This window comes from Myotis daubentonii, chromosome 3 (genome assembly GCF_963259705.1).
Source record: "Myotis daubentonii chromosome 3, mMyoDau2.1, whole genome shotgun sequence".
In the NCBI taxonomy this organism is placed as follows: Eukaryota; Metazoa; Chordata; class Mammalia; order Chiroptera; family Vespertilionidae; genus Myotis; species Myotis daubentonii.
Genome location: NC_081842.1, coordinates 21,872,401 through 21,889,682, shown reverse-complemented (window position 1 = coordinate 21,889,682; position 17,282 = coordinate 21,872,401). Strand labels below are relative to the sequence as shown.

At 41.2% G+C, this 17,282-nt stretch overlaps 1 protein-coding gene across 1 annotated transcript in view; it reads right to left on the bottom strand.

The window, feature by feature from the left end:
- Nucleotides 1-6,835: 6,835 nt before the first annotated feature.
- The window catches only part of LEKR1 (leucine, glutamate and lysine rich 1), a 117,585-nt gene continuing 107,138 nt past the window's right edge, over nt 6,836-17,282 (bottom strand). Inside the window, exon 12 of the mRNA XM_059686878.1 lies at nt 6,836-9,772. Coding sequence (XP_059542861.1) covers nt 9,368-9,772 — 405 coding nt within the window. The 3' untranslated portion in view covers nt 6,836-9,367. The remainder of the gene's footprint in view (nt 9,773-17,282) is intronic.

The following is a 17,282-nucleotide window of genomic DNA, read 5'->3' as shown; positions in this document are numbered from 1 at the left end:
TCCCCCTCTCATAGTCTGGGAGCCCTCAGGGGCAGAAGGCAACTGGGCCATCAGGGGAAGGCGACACCCTATCACACTTCTGCTGCTGCCACTGCCAGCAGCGCAAGCCTCAGCCAGCCCTTGTTACATGAGCCTTGGGCGGCCCTGGGCTGCTGGGCAGCCGACATCTGAGGCTTGCCTGCACCTCAGGCCGGCCCTGGGCAGCTGGGGGGCTGAGGGCGGGTCCAGCTGCACTGCGCGCCTGCCACCCCCTCCTCCCCGGCAGGCTGAAAGGACTGGGGGACTCCGGCAAGGCTGAGGGACTGGGCACCGCCATCTTGTGGCTATGGGTGCCACCATCTTTGTGATAGTATGATGGTCAATTTGCATATTCCATCTTTATTAGTTAGGATGACTCAGATATAGTCAGTAAAAATCATCATCTTACTTCATTTAAAAATGTTTAATGTTTTCTATCTCCTATTAATAAAAAGTAAATAAGAGCAATTATTTTTTACTACATCTACTTCTTTTTGGTTAACTGTAAAAGGAAACATTAAATATTCATTCATCTCATCAAGAAATGCAGTGTCAGTACAATTTAACTTTTATGCTTAATAATAGTCAAATTTTGTAATATAGTTATGTTTTAAATAGTAGTATATTAATAATAACTCAATCTAGAAGAACTTTATAAAGTTATTCAGGTGTTTTGTAGTAATTTGAAATAAGAGATCAATAAAAGGTTTACAATCATAAAAATATCTTGAATTAACAGTTTTATTTTCAAATATCCATATTCATAATATACTGGTTATCTTCACAACATCCTTTGCAACCATTTAAATTTACAATGAAATGTTTTAGATGTCAACCTAAAAATGTGGAAGAAGTACATGGTTAAAAAATGTTTTCAGGGCACATTAGCAAAAATACTGACAATTCTGGAGGGGAAATGTGGATGAAGCCCTTACCTAACAACTTATTAAATGAGGTAGTGGGTCTTTTCCCCCGACCCACTGCTCTCACTAACCTCAGTTTTATACTGAGTACTGTGCATCCCCAGGAAAAAGAAAAAAGATTCTAGTTTTGAGATCCTATGAGAGTCCAGCTTCAGCCTCAAACATTTTTTTATAGAATTCTTTTTTAAAAAATATGTCTTTATTGATTTCAGAGAGGAAGGGAGAGGGAGAGAGAGATAGAAACATCTATACTAATAATAGAGGAATATGCAAATTGTCTGGGACTCCATCATAGTAATGACAGAACAGCAGGCTGTGTGGCGCAACAAGGCCAGCAGGGGGGTTAGTGAGGGACAACTGAACAACAGGCTGTGTGGGGCGACCAGGCCAGCAGAGGGGTTAGTGAGCGGGGACCAAATGACTGAACACGAGGCTGCGTGGGGTGACCAGGCCGACAAAGGGGTTAGTGAGGGATGACCAAATTACTGAACAGCAGGCTGCATGGGGCGACCAGGCTGGCAGGGAGGGTTAGTTAGGAGTGATCAGGCAGGCAGGCAGGTGAGCAGCTAGGAGCCAGCAATCCCGGATTGTGAGAGGGATGTCCGGCTGCCAGTTTAGGCCCGATCCCTGAAACCGGCAGTCGGACATCCCCCGAAGGTCCTGGATTGGAGAGGGTGCAGGCTGAGCTGAGGAGACACCAGCCCCCGGCTACCCCAGTGCACAAATTTCATGCACCAGGCCTCTAGCCAATGATAAGACAGAATCATTGATTGGCTGCTTCCTGCACAACCCCTACTAGAGATTGAGTCCACAACCCAGATATGTGCCCTTGACCTGAATCAAACCTGAGACCCTTCAGTCCACAGGCCAAGGCTCTATCCACTGAGCCAAACCTGCTAGGTCCAACCTCAAGCATTTTAAAAGTCTAGTAATAGAGAATAGAAACTTGGCTGCCCTGGTTATTAAGAAATTCTGCTTTAAATCCATGAAAGGAAGTCACTTGAATCTTGGCAGTGACTTTAATTCCTTAGAAGTTTTAGGTTACAGATAAAACTTTACAACCTTAGAATGTATTCACTTTAAGAAGACAGAGGGCAGAAGGTGTCTCTCTAGATTAATGTGTTAGATCATATCAAACTCATTGGGAGAAAGGTGGGTATATTTGACAATGGTACATAATGCAAAGCCAGATGTTCGTATTTTTCAGAAAACATCTATTCCCAGTGTTAAATCTTATGAAAGCCTCTATTTAAGAATATTTCAATATTCTAAATTATATGTCTCTTTAATTCTTGGGTTTGAATTATTATTTATGAGAATAATTAATAGTGGTAACAAACAACCATACAAGCTAAATATCAGCAGTACGTATGGTAATAAAAGGTATTAAAAAACTTTTTAGTCCAGCGGCAGGGCTTAGTAGTTGAGTGTCACCCTATAAATCTGGAGGTCATGTATGGTTCAATTCCCAGTCAGGACACATGCCTGGGTTCCCTGCTCGATCCCCAGTGTGGAAGCGTGCAGGAGGCAGCCTATCAATGCTTCCCTCACATTGATGTTTCTCTCTCTCTCTTCCTCTCTGAAATCAATAAAAATATATTTAAATATATATTTTAGAAAATTTTTAATGGCAAACGAATTGATCCTTTTTATAATTTTCTGAATTCAAAAATTTTAAAGAACGTGGCTGCCCTGTGGTATGAGATGAACTGACTCAATGCTCACAGGCGAGTGAGCATAATGTCTTACTGTGTTAAGTACAGACTTTGAAATATCTGAAACAAGTTCTCATTCAATTGCTCTTAGTTCTACCTTAAAAAAAAATAAATTGCTCTAGGTGTAATACTGTAAGTTACAGTTTTCTATTTAAGTAATTAAGAACTATTTTTAGGGGGAATAATGGTACTCTAATATTAACTTCATAATTCTAAAAAGTTATCTAATGTTCTAAGTTTCACAGGCCTCAAAAAATAATTAGTATTATCAAATTTTCTTTTGGGAATTGGATATCCAATTATGTACCTTTATGAGATTAAAAATTGCAATTATTCAATGAGTTGCCAATGAACAAAATGAATTTTTTTAAAAAAATCCTCACCTAAGGACATTTTTCCATTGATTTTTAGAGGGCATAGAAGGAAGGGAGGAGGGGGGAGAGAGAGAGGATTAGAGAGAAACATCAATGTGAGAGAGACACATCGACCACATGCACCCTGACCTGGGCTGGGGATTGAGCCTGCAACCAAGGTATGCTCCCTTGACCCTGGAATTGAACCCGCAACCCTTTGGTCTGTGGGCTGACACTCTAACCACTGAGAAAAACCAGCTAGGGCACAAAATGCATTACAAATAAATAAATCTCCAATTCTTTGCAGGCTCAGAACCTTGGGTGATGATATAAGGCATCATGAATATTAATTGAATGTAGATTTCCTTGAATTCACTAGTTTCCTGGAGAGCTGCAGATTCGCAGTCAATAGGTGAAGAGATAGAATTTGAGCGCTTGGGGAGCTGAGGCATTGAAGGGGCCTACATGTGGGGGTGGGAAAGGGTCTCAGAGCAGCACTGTTTCGGTTAGGCATCAGCAAGGCTACTTCTGTTCAATGCTAATGCATAGCTCTCATCGGGCCAATGGCAGGGCCAATGGCACCACTGTGAGCAGTGATTCTCATACTTTAATGCATACACAAATCCCCTGAGGATCTCATTAAAATCAGATTTCATCCAGTAGGTTTGGGCATGAGGCCTGATGTTCTGCATTTCTAACAAGCTCCCAGGAGACACTGGTCCTGCTGGACAACTAGGAGTAGCAGAAACTCTGAACACTGATACTGTTCTTCCAGTCTAGCAATGCGATGTGTGACCCAGAGTTGGGGGCCCAGGCTCTCTCATCTAGTCTCCTATTAAGCAGCTGTAAGACTGGGAAATTATTTAACCTCTAAGAGACCTATTACCTCCTGTAAAATTACAGATCCGCATCAGGTGGTGTCTCGGCTACCTTCAGAACGATATAGGATTCCTTATTTTTGTCTTAGCTGTTATCTTCTATATGTCCCCTCATAAGTGGTTAACAAACATCAGAACATTTTATTGCATTGTGTTATTCCCCAAAGTCACAGTTGTGTTTTGTGTTTTTTGACCCAAGATGATAGCGGCTTTTTATGTCACTTTCCACATTCTTTCCCCATAATTTTTAGAACACTATTCAGATTTGCTTTTTCATTTGACTTTAAGGAGACTTTTAATGAATGCTGAGTCTGTGAGGTTAGTTCTCTGTTGCCCAAATGGGAATGGAGTTCTTGTTACTTCACATTTTTCAGAGAAGCTGTAATATTTTTAAATAGAGGGCGATCCTTAATTGGAGCCAATCTCCTACATTGCACCCCTGCTAAGGGCAATGGCTGGTAACGATTTTAAAGCATTTAGCAGGAAACACATTCTTCCCTTTCTCTGAATAGAATTTGAGTCAGCTGCTTCCTGTGTATTCCCATTACCAACACTTTATTCAGAACTTGATTAATTCTTGTCTGGACTACTGTACTAATCTACCAACTGGTGTTCCACTTCCAGCCTTTCAACTCTGTAATTATTTCAATACATTCCTGCCAGACTGATGTTTCCAAATGGCCATAAAGTGCATGCCACTTCTGGCCCAAATCCTCTACGGGCCCTTATTCAACACCTTCATGCTATGGGGCCAACCTACCATTTCAGGTTCCCACTGCTTCCCATAGCCAAGTATTTTCTACATTTCCCATATCCATGACTGTTTATACATCTCCTCTGCCTGGTATACCTTCCTGTGTGAAAACCCACTCCACTCTTCAAGAGCTGTTATAAATTCCAGTTCTTGCTGAAAGTGTTCCCTGATCCTTCCAGCAAGAAGATGAACTCGTAAACACCTTGCTTTTGATTCTCTTCTCTACTCAACACCTGCTGCCCTATATTGTAATTTCTTCATATCCTTCCTCACTGCCGTCTACTGCACAATTCTCAGGCATCTGTAGTGCGTTTTAATGATCTCCGTAGGTTTCACAGTGCTTTTTAAATTTTTTTTATATCTGTTGAAGAAATGAATGTATAATGAGCTTCAGTATTAATCTACAGATCAAATGTTCAGAAACTGAAGACGTTTAAAAATTATTCATCAGCCTTATCTAGAATTTATTTTGGGCAAATTAATTCCTGTGGCCCAGTATTCTCTCTATATATATTTGGGGGGGATATTTAGTAATTTTTTTTGTACTCAATGAATAAAGCAGTACGCTATATAAATGCTGGAGAAGGAAGAAATCTTTTGACTTTCTGGATCATGGTAAATATTGTCATAGGATATGTGTATTTCAGATTCAACTACTGTGTTGTTGAGACCATTTTATATGTGAATTCAGAATATACAAACATGATATACTCATATTTAAGATTCTAAAGATTTAACACAGTTACATTGGCTTTATAATGTATGACTACACAGTGTTAGTATTTCAAAAGGAAAAGTAGAACTTCCTTAAGGCAACATGGGCACTGCCTTAGGAATGATCCCATTACTGTCTCTCATGGTTCGGGGACCATTAAAGGTGTACATTAATTATTTTCTTAAAACACAAAAGTAAAAGAGTTTTAAAAATCCACAATTATTATAGGATTTGTGAATCTTGGGCACATACCAAATCGATTCCCAGTGCCCCATAAGATACAACATGATGACTGGGAATTTTCAGCTGCAGTGTATTAATCCTTCAGGATACGAGGCTGTTCTACCAGTGCAATGCTGCAATAATCTTAAGAACTGTGAAACTAAAGCTTCAGAAGACAAACGTTCCATAATCAAAGAAATTAGCTATAATTTATCTGTTTTGTTACAAAAACTTTTTAGACTAAGAGAACATTAAAAACCTTAGTTTGTGATGGGTGAAAAAGGGGAAGGGATTAAAGAAGTACAAACTGCAAAAAAATTTGTAGTTACAAAAGAGTCATGGGTATGAATGTCCAGCATAGGTAGTATAATCAATAATACTGTAATAACTATGTGTGGTGCCTGGTGGGAACCAGAAATTTTGGGGGGGCCATTTAGTAAAGTATGTGACTGTCTAGCCATCATGCTGTACACCTGAAACTAATACAAAATAATATTGAATGTAAACCATAACTGAAAAATAAAGTTTAAGTAATTCAAAGCTACTTACAAAGTGAAAAAAACAAGAGTAGATAATGGTGGGTGTGGAAATCTATGAATCTGAACATTGTTTCACATCTGAGCAACAAGCTAATCATTTACCAGCTTTGCTCCCAAAGATGTAAACTACAGTATTTTCTCTAATCTTGGAGTATAGTTTTATTTGCTGCTAAAAGACTTTTGATTTCTTCCACCGACTTCTTGTTAGAGTGGCACTAGTCTTCAGTAATGACTGAAAATAGAATTGCAGGAAATATGTAATTCACAAGTCTGTCTTACTAAATTACTTTAAGTTGAGCTGTGTAAAAAAAAAGGAATTAATAAAAAGTACATTTGAAATTATTGAAAAATACTAAAAAATCTTAGTCTAACATAATTTTTAATATCAATGTGTCTTCCAGTCAATTCCATTGCCTGAAAATATAACTAAAGCAGTTCCGACTAACTATAAATATAATAATTTAATTCAAGACTTTTAAAAATTGCTTGAAAAATCTGATAACTATAGAACTCTCCCATCTTTGCCCAACTATATTAGTTTAAGAAGATAAACAAATAGGGTTACATTTCTCTAATAAATATTTTCTATAATATTCATTTTTTTTGACACCTATAAATCCTTCCATTGAGGTCGTGGAAAATGCATGTCTATAGAGAAATTAACACTTTTAGACTTACTATCCATTATATGCATTTGAGAGCCTTATTTTGCCATAATCACTACTTTCTTAACATTGCTGATACTGTTTTATGCTTAGATTTTGTTCATCATGATGAGAAAATGAAGGAAAATTTGAATGTCTTCCTAACCCCCAGTTTACATACTCTAATGTTTTTCTTGTTTCTTTAAGTGTCTTTCTTTAAAAGGTATACACACAGTTTAGACTATATCATTCAAATCATCTAGGCTGAAATAAATGTAAATCTTGTCTCTCTGTTTATCATGGAATTACCACTCTGATATACTTGCGGAATATAACACAGCCTTACTTACTACAGATCATGACTATTCTCAACTATTATTTTCAGAATTACTCATTGTAAAAGCAAGAGCATAACAACAAACCAAGAAACCAAGTTTCACACTGATAGTCTTTACATCACTTTAGAAAAGCTTATGTGTGTCTTTATTTACAAATTTAAATACATTCATAATTTAGCTAAGTGTATCCCCATGGTTCCTGAAGAGATAGCTGCAATTGCACAATTGAAAGAGCACATATAATTGAATAACAAAGATTGTTGCCCCAAATATTCTCTCATGCTTTTGCTAAAGCTTTCACTAGCTCTTGCCATTTCCCTTAATGATGAGTATTTTCAATACAAACAGACAGACACCAGATCAGAAACACTGAGGTCTAGCGCAGTGGTCTCCAGAATTGGCATGACTACTGACATTATACAAGGTGATTTTAAAAGTATACCAACGAATATTTAGTATTTTAATAGACACACATTTATTTTAAGCATATTAGAAAAAAAACTAGCAAATCAATCTCATTACTTTAAAGTTATTCTTCCTTGGGTCGTGTTTCCTTTTTACATACATGTAAAGTTTAAAATGTGAATGCATTTAAAGAAAACATTAGGTAAATTCAGTGTAGGTGTTTCTGACAAAAGTCATGATGGAGGCCAGGGAATCTCTGGAGAGTGGAAAAGTGAGGTGGGAAGGTTGGGGTCAGGTAACAGTGGCTCTGGTTCTAGCTCTGTAACTAACTAGCTGACAAGTGAGACCTCTTTGGGCATCTAAGGCCCACCCAGCACCACTATTCTACGTCGCTACATTCTCTTGTCAAATGCCATTATAGTGAACACCAATCTCTGTACAACAAAAATAAGCATTCTAAGCTTTAACACAAAATGTGCTCATTTCAACTAGTCAGGGAAATTAGAGGACCTAATGTGGAGCTTTCTTTGAAGTTAAAACAGACAAAATCTACTACTGGTAGATTAGACCAATCTTTGAATGGTTGGAGATAAACTTGATTTTGCTTAGTAACTTCAGTTTTTTTTTGCCCAGGGAAGGGATTTCAAGTACCCTTATCAACATGAAATCCTATCAACATGATAGCCAAATACCAGAGGGTTTTGCCTGCCATATTCACATGTCATATACCATTCTAACCTGGGAGTAAGAAGTCTGAATATCCATGATGCAGTCTGATGGATGATTTAAGTAAAACCAGTCTTGGAAGAAAAATACACTTCTGTTAGATGGAGAAATAGATAGATGAACACTAGCTTAAGATAGAGCTATGTTTTTAGAAACAGGCAGAGCCTGAAGGTTCATGATAACTTAAAATAGCTTGTCTTGTTTCTGGTTTAAATTTCCACTCTGGAAATAGAAAACATATTAACCAATTACCCATTTTCAGGGGTAATAAAATTGGAACCTCGATTAAACTGTCTTGAATTAGTTCTCTTCTCAATGGCTTGAGAATACAAGTTCAAATCAAAGCCTAGCTCTGATGCCAAAAAGCATTCAACATAGAAAATCTCTGTGGAGCAATTGTTTCGTGGCCAGGATTACTATTTTCTAAAATAATCTCTATAGCTTGAAAAGTAAACTAGTTTTTCCCTGAATTGGAGTTGCTTGCCCCCCTTTTTTAAGATCCCCAGATTCACAAGAAAGAATGTCTTCTTAAATGTTACCTGTCATTTCTAGATTACAATTAGACTGAAAAGAAAAGATGATGATGATGATGATAATGGTGATGATGAAGAACTCTATGAATATTTGAACTAAGCACTTTGGAATTTATCTAATTAAGGACTAAAGTACTTTTATTTTCTATTTGGAATACTAATTACATCTATTTAACCTATTCAGCTTAGCAAACAAATGAAAGAACAGCAATGAAACCACTAAAACCTATTTTTTGTGTGTGTGGAGATATCTCTGCCTGTAATGGTAGAAAAAAAGAAAAAATGTCCTGGGTGAAAATTTTGCCATTGATCTCTGAGAGGGAGTATTTGTAGAGCACATCTGAACATACTTTCCATAAATATAGAAACTGGCCTCTGAATCACAACAATTTCATTATTTGTTGCAATTTCAAAGGCCTCTTGGAAAATGTGGCTTCCCACCTCTTTAGGTTTTTTTTTTGTTTGTCTCTTTGTTGTTTTTTTCAATTCTCTTGTTAAGAATGTCTGTAGACATGCACTCTTACTCTGGGATAGCCACGTGATCTTTGTCATCCTCAGCTACATGCACGCTGTGTGGATCTATCTGCTCCTGACTCCAGGTCGGTCACGGCTGATTCAGTCTCCTCCGCAGAAGGGCGGCCAGTCTCTGTCTGTTCTCATTTATTGAAGATGCCGGGCCCCTGGGCGGGTGCGGTAGGAGGCTGGGCAGACCTGAGCTGTTGGCCCTCTTGGGCTGAGCTGAGGTTGGAGAAGAAGTGGGTTTCGGCACGATGTTGAGGCCTGGGATTTTGGTGCCCTTTTCAGAGTTCAGTTTTGCAAGGTTTCTCTCTCCCTGATGACCGGCTGCAGAGGCGGCGAGGCTGCCGGGGCTGAGGAACCGCGGGGTCACCGGTAAACTTCCACTGAGCCTCCTGAGCTCCAGGAGCTGTTCTCTGGCCTGACTCAAAGCCTCCGTCAGTTCAAAGCGTTCTTCACACTCTCTCCGCACTGTTTCCTGAAGAAAAGTGTTCTGAAATGAGAAAAAGGGGGGAAGCATCCCTGGCTTTAATCAGTGTTCCTATGGATAGTTCTTGGCAATATACACAGAACTGGACTGGAAATCAGGGGTCTGGGTTCTTTGACTATCTTTGTGGATACTCTGCCACATGGGACAGAAAAGTAAAAAATGCAAATGATTTGTGAAGCTGGAAAACACTTGAAGAGAACATTCATTTAACCCTTGCAGTTTGCAGATGAGGAACAAAGAGCCAGGGTCACTCAGATGATAGAGGTGGGGCTGGGGCTGGTTCTGGGTTCCACTCTGTCCTACCTATCTGATACCTAACAGTTAATATCTGTAGTGCCATTAAGTGATTGAGCATTGACCTATGAACCAGGAGGTCATGGTTCAATTCCTGGGTAGGGTACATGCCCGGGGTTACGGGCCCAATCCCCAGTGTGGGGCATGAAGGAGGCAGCTGATCAATGATCAAGGATTCTTTCTCATTACTGATGTTTCTCTCTCTCTCTCCCTCTCCCTTCCTCTTTGAAATCAATAATTATATATCTTTTAAAAAGTTTGCAGCCTTATAAGTTTGAGCAGAGTTGCTTTTTATGTCCTTAAGAGAATCTGGAGCCAAGGGTGGAAGCCATGGGATTTACATCAAGCAAGAATTTGAATAGCTAGAACTCTCCAGAGGATACTCTGAAGCAAGCATGTCAAACTCGGGGCCATGGGCCACATGCCTCATTTATTTGGCCCATGTTAGTCTTTGAGTTTGACATGCTCGCTCTGAAGGGTCAAATCTCATTTGACTGGGATATATCAGAGCAAATTTAAGTTTCACATGTGTGACTGGACTAGAGATCATTAAGGTCCTTACACATACTGAGGCTCTACATTTCTAGCTGAAGAGTTGCCCATCTTTCATCTGAGGAATTCACCAAAATTACTTCAAGGCCCATGGTAAGAATTGGGTCGTGGATCAGCCTAATGCCCTGACATTTATGTCTGTACCTTGTCAAAAAAGAGTCTAAAAAGTAACAATTCAAAGTGGTATCTGAATAAGTAAACACAATTACAATGATTGTGGCATGAGATTCTTCGACTGAAAATGAACTTCCGTCAGGTTAGTTTGTTTGTAAAAACAGCCGAGACATTCCTGCGTCTGACTCTCAGTGGAAAGCATCCTCCTAGGGGTTTCATGACTAATCTGCTGTCAGTGGAACTAAATTACAGACCATCAAGGAAAGTGCACCTTCCTGTATTTGAGTTTCTTGTGATTATGGTTAGAACTCCATACAATTCCAAATGTGGTAATCAATAGTGAGGAATGTGGAGCAATTCCAGATTAACAGTTGCCCTGTCATCTTCTATGAAACCAGCGTCATGCCTGGGTCACACGAAGCCTCACATGTACATATATTATTAACACATGTAGAGGATTCATATATGCACATATTATTTTTAAAACCATGAGGGTTCATCACTTTATTCTAGTTAACTTCTATTCTATTTTTTTTTTCTTTGAGAAACAGGAGACTAAGGATTGTGTCTGTGGCATTATCATCTGGGTTTCATGAACTCTACCTGAAACACTCGTTGAAAAAGCAAGGGAAGGAGGGCTGGAGAAGATTAATATGGTGCTATGTCGGGTATCACCTCATTTCCTGCTCCCAAGGACTACGTTTGACAAAGAAAGACACTGAAGCTCACACTGGTTATGTAACTTGCTGAGAGTAACCCAGCTCCCAGTGGCCTATGCCTAAGTTAATTGTCAAATTAATTATATCAACCATGCAGGGGCCATTGTGTTCCAGGACACTGAAGCAATAAAAAACAGTAAGACATTTAATTTGGTTTTGCCCAAGTTTTCTAAACTTCATGTAAAATGATTAGATTTACAAGTCATTCAATACTGGGTAAATTAGTATAAAAATTTCCTGGATTAAGAAAGCTATGAGGAAGAGTTAATTTTATTTGACAGTAAAAAGACCAAAAAATGGATAGCAGTTAGCCATGAGGTCAATAAATTGGTGCGATGAATAATAGGTGCACTAATATGGAAAGACAAAGTGATGGCTGATATGATGACGAGAGTTCTCATTTAAAAGTAACATCAAATTCGATCCAGTTACTAAAATTAAATTCAGATCTCAAAGGAAAGACACAGTGCTCTACAGAAAACATCCATAAAGTAAATCACTTAAAAGCTATCCCAGGCAAGTGACACTCCACTAGAGGAGGAAGTAGAAAGGCAAAATGAACCCCAAGATATCCCCATAGCAAGTATAATGGAAGCAAAGTGCCCGTCAGCTCCAGGCTGAACTTGGAAGGGCTGCTGGCCATCCCAGTTGGGGGCCCACTGCTGTGGAACTCATCCTTCTTCAAGGCTATCAGCTTCCAGAAAAAAGATGAACTCTCTTATTTCCCACACTGGGAGGACCTCTGAATGGAAAACAGGATCCAAAGTTAGGACTTTTATTTTTGTCTGTTCTGCAAACACTATGAAATCTCAGGTGAATTCCACAATAGCTGCATATCCTCTGCCACCATTACCTCCTCCTTTAAAACTGAGATTATAATTCTGTGTTGTGTGACAAGCAGCTCATATGTTATCATTTACTCACTCAGGGAGTAAAAAAATGGAAACAGAGCACATCAAGGTTAGGGGATTGCTATTTCAGGGGTGGAGTGTGTGTGACAGGGCATGACCAGAGCACACGTGGATATGGCCAGAATCAGTAAGACACATTAATGGAAAATTCCATCATATGTGGAAAAGAATCATTCACTCGTGGTTGGATTGTTTTCAGCAATTGAGGCAAAATGTTTGTCTCTTTTTTAGTTGTCTTTTTGGAAGGTTGTGTTGTAGCAGAATTTTAATATGTGCTTTTATTGGACAACAAGGGAAAATGTGTGAGATGGAATATCTTCAGTAAGCTTGAAAATCATGGGCAAGCATGAGAATAATCAGTGAAGCAATAGCATTCTCAATGTTTCAGGCAGAGTTGTCATTGGCCATATTTTAGTGTGATAAAATAGCGTAACTGGATTGCATCTAAACGGAGTCAAGATGAAAAGGGAGGCATGAGGGAGGTGAAGAAGGGACGGTGGGGTTTTCCAGGCCGAGTGGGCGTGAGTACAAACACCTGGCAGTGGGAGTGGGAGAGGCACGTTTTGGGATGACACATGGCTTAGAATGACTCAATTGCAGAGTGTGCAGGGGAAGAGAGACCAGGACTGAGGCAGGGAGGAGTGAGCAGGTCAAATCAAGCACAGTTTTGGTAGCGTGCTAATACTAGAATTTTGTTTGTTTTAAATAGAATCACCTAGTAGCTTCTACAAATCCCTATACCCAATGCCAATTAAGTAAGGATCTCTAGGGTAGGGCCCAGCCATCAGTACTTTTTTCTTAATTCCCTAGATGATTCCAATATACCGACACTTAAAATTTTTTTAAAATTTATTTTAGAGAGTGGAAGGGAGAGGGAAACAAACATCTTGATGTGAGAGAGATACATGGGTCAGCTGCCTCCTGCACATCCCCTACTGGCAATGGTGCTGGAAACCTGGACATGTCCCTTGTCCAGAATCGAACCTGCGACCTTTTGGTGCACGAGAGGATGCCCAACCGAGCCACACCTTTCAGGGCTAATACTAGAGTTTTAACTTAATTCTGGGGGCTATTTGGAGTGATTGAAAGGTTGATTTTAAGCATGGAGCTGGATGGTCAAATTTAGATTAAAGGAAGATCCCTTTGCCAGCTCTGTGGAAAATGGCCTCGAGTGGGGCATGATGGGAGGAAGTGGGGGACAGCAGGAGGCCAAAGTTTTCAGGGAGAAGGTTCCTATCCTGAGTGACTCTTGGTTAAGGGAGGGAGAACTAGCATTCCTGTGTCATTAAGCAATGTGGATTGGTGGAGAGCACTATCTATACATATGTGTACAACATTTTCAGATAAAGGCTGCTTTCAATGAGCTTAAAAATATGGCTCAATTGTACTCCTACTGGGCAAGTAAATGTCAAAATAAAAATATAAATTGGCTCACCATCTGCTGGAAAGTTTTAATATGGCCAATTTTCTCCACTCTTTGCAATGTAAGGGTGGTTTATTTTTATGTTTGTTTTCATTTTTATCCGTAGAGACAGCTGGATTGCTTTCAACAGTGGAAGAAGCAAGAGAAGGCTTTGCTGGGTAACTTGATCATTCTGAAGGTGAGAATCCTGTTTGTGATAAAAATTGGCTACATCTGGTATAACTTGGGGGAAATATGCTAGGAAAGCAAGTCCTCATTGAAGAATAAGCACAGATTGGCATCTTTGTTTATGCTTTTCTAGAGGCCCAGTACATGAAATTCATGCATGGGTAGGGTCCCTAGGCCTGGCCAGTGATCAGGGCTGATCAGGGCCTTCCGGCTGCCGGCCAGGGCCTTCCTTTGTTCCGCGCCACACCCTGGTGATCAGCACACATCATAGCGAGCGATCGAACTCCTGGTCTCCTGGTCAAACTCCCGAGGGGACACTTTGCATATTAGCCTTTTATATATATAGATACCCAGTGAGGTCTGAACCAGTGAGATTACAGTTTCCAACCACCCAAACTAGACATAGCCCAGGGCAAGTGGATGGCCAGCCAGCTGGGTGGGGAGTTCAGGTGAGAGGAATCTCTGTGGAAAAGGTGTGGAAATCAGAAAGATGAGTAGGAGTTAGCAAAGGATATGCTCAAATTTCCATTCAAGGCTTCTGCTCAACTATTATGATCAGCCCAAAATACTGCAGAAAAACAGTGAAAATTGCCCTTTGGTAAGGCAGGAATGAGAATCTGAATAGATTTCCAGGAGAGGAGGAGGATGGACGTCAAGAAAGTTATTCTTAAAACTGTATTTGTGTGCTTGCAAACATAACGAACACTGTGAAATAACTATGGCAGACATACCAGAAATGGCAATAATCCTTGGACTGATCTCACTGTTTAGTTTTCTAGGTGTTGATTACTAACTTTTTACCAAACCACTTAAGTGTGAATGTCCTCTCTACATGCCTCAGTACTCCATCTAATCTATCAGTTTTTCTTTGGTCTTAGAGACATACTTGTAAAAACCCTGCATTCTTTTGCTGAACCCATCCTGGCTCTCTAAATCTGTCACACTGTCTGCTGTAATCCTTGGACTTCCTACCATGGGCCTGGGGATTCCCTCCACCTCTTTCCTGTGTTGGATGGAACTCATTTTCTGATTTCTATCTCTTGTTCTTTCTTTGTTTACTCCCTCAGTGCAGTGTCATATATCCTTTAAACAGCTTCCCAAGTAAGGCTGCAAGGAAAGTATCATTTTTGAGGAATCTATGTCTGAAAATATCCTTACTTGACCCTTGTACTTGGTTGATCCTTTGGCAGGATATAGAATTCTAGGTTGCAGATAATTTTCCTGCAGAATTTGGAAGCCATTGTCTTCTAGTTTCTGTTGTTGCTGTTAATAATCCTGATGCCATTTTTATTATTGATCTTTCCTAAGTGACCATTTTTTTGTTTCTGGAAGCTTTTAAATAATTATGTTTATTATCCTGAAGGTATTGACATTTCATAATGAAGTGCTGTGGTGTGTTTGCTTTGCTATCCATTATGCTGGGTGGGCCATTTCAATATAGAACTACATGTCCCTTCTGTACTTGGAAATATTCTTGAATTAGTTCCTCAATAGTTTCCTCCCTTCCATTTTCTCTGCCTGGAATTCCTATTAGTGGGGTATTAGATATCCTTGCTTAATCCTCTAATTTTCTTTTCTTCTCTTCATTTCTTTGCTTTTTCTTATTCTTTCTTGGAGATTGCTTCATCTTTATCATCTAACCCAAATGTTGAATTTACTGCTTCAGCTCACTAATCATGCTTGTTCTTTTTCATAGCCTCCTATTCTTGCTTCATGTATGCAATATCTTCTCTTTTCTCTCTAAGGATATTAATTATGCTCTTTTTTGAAATTCAGTTTTGCTTCTCATGTTGTTTTGTATGTGCTTCACCTAAATTCTTTTTTTTTTTACTTATTTATTTGATCCCGGCTTCTGTCTTTCATATTAGAGATGTTCCTTAAATGTTTGGTGATTCTTGCCTTTTTCAGTCTCCAAAATGTTACTGGAAGTTCTGTGTACATAGGGAAGGCCTTACTGACTAGTATACTTCTCAGTGAGCACAGTGGACAGAGATATAGCCATTTTACTGGGAGACCCCACTTGTTAGTATCTATAATTCTTTTCTTTTGATACAGCTCATTTCTCCAGAGAGGGCTCTTCCATTTTCCTGGCTATCTACACTAATAAAAGAGAAAAATGGTAATTGGCGTACGACGATACCCTTTTCATTGGCTAATCAGGGCTATATGCAAATTAACTGCCAACTATGATTGGCAGTTAACTGCCAACTAAGATTGGCAGTTAACTGCCAACAAGATGGCGGTTAATTTGCATACCTAGGCACAATGCAGGGAGGCGAAAGGGAAAGCAGGAAGAAGCCCCCTGCCACTGACAGTGATCGGAAACCCAGGGGGGAGCTAAGAGCTGGGGGGCAGGGCAAAGGCGGCCCTGGGGCCGCCTTTGCCCTGCCCCCCAGCCATGATCGGAGAATCAGGCGCCTTTGCCGCCCTGGCCAGTGATAGCAGGAAGTAGGGGTGGAGCCAGCGATGGGAGCTGGACACGGTCGAAGCTGGCAGTCCCAGGAGCTAGGGGTCCCTTGCCTGGGCCTAAAGCGGAGCCCACGATCGCAGGGCCGCTGCAGCTGCGGGTCCCCGCTGCCCGGGCCGGACGCCTCAGCCAGAGGCGTTAGGCCTGGGCAGGGGCGGAGCCTGCAACCGCGGGGAGCTGGGGGTCCCCTGCCCAGGCCTAACACCTCTGCCGGAGGCCTCAGGCCTGGTCAAGGGGCCGATCCAGTGATTGGTGATCGGAGGGTGATGAGGGTCAACTCCTCTGGCCAAGGCATCAGGCCTGGGTGGGGGGCGGAGCCGGGGATTGGGGGGATATGATGGTCCCCTTGCCCAGGCCTGAAGCCTGGGTCAGAGGCGTCAGGCTTGGGCGGAGGGTGGAGCAAGTGATCAGAGGGAGATGGGGGTCCCCTGCCCAGGCATGATTCCTGGGCCAGAGGCCTCAGGCCTGGGCGGGGGCCAGAGCCAGTGATCGGGGGGAGATGGGGGTCCCCTGTCCAAGCCTGACACCTCTGGCGGAGGCGTCAGGCCTGGGCAAGGGGCCGATCAGGTGATCAGAGGGTGATGGGGGTCTATGCCTCTGGCTGAGGCATCAGGCCTGGGCAAGGGGCAGAGCCAGCAATCGGAGGGGTCTGGGGGTCCCCTGCTCAGGCCTGATGCCTGGGCCAGAGGCATCAGGCCTGGGCTGGGGGCAGAACCAGTGATGGGGGGAAATGAGGGTCCCCTGCCCAGGCCTGACGCCTCTGTCAGAGGCGTCAGGCCTGGGCAAGGGGCCGATCCTGCGATTGGAGGGTGATGGGGGTCAACGCCTGAGGGCTCCCAGTATGTGAGAGGGGGCAGGCTGGGCT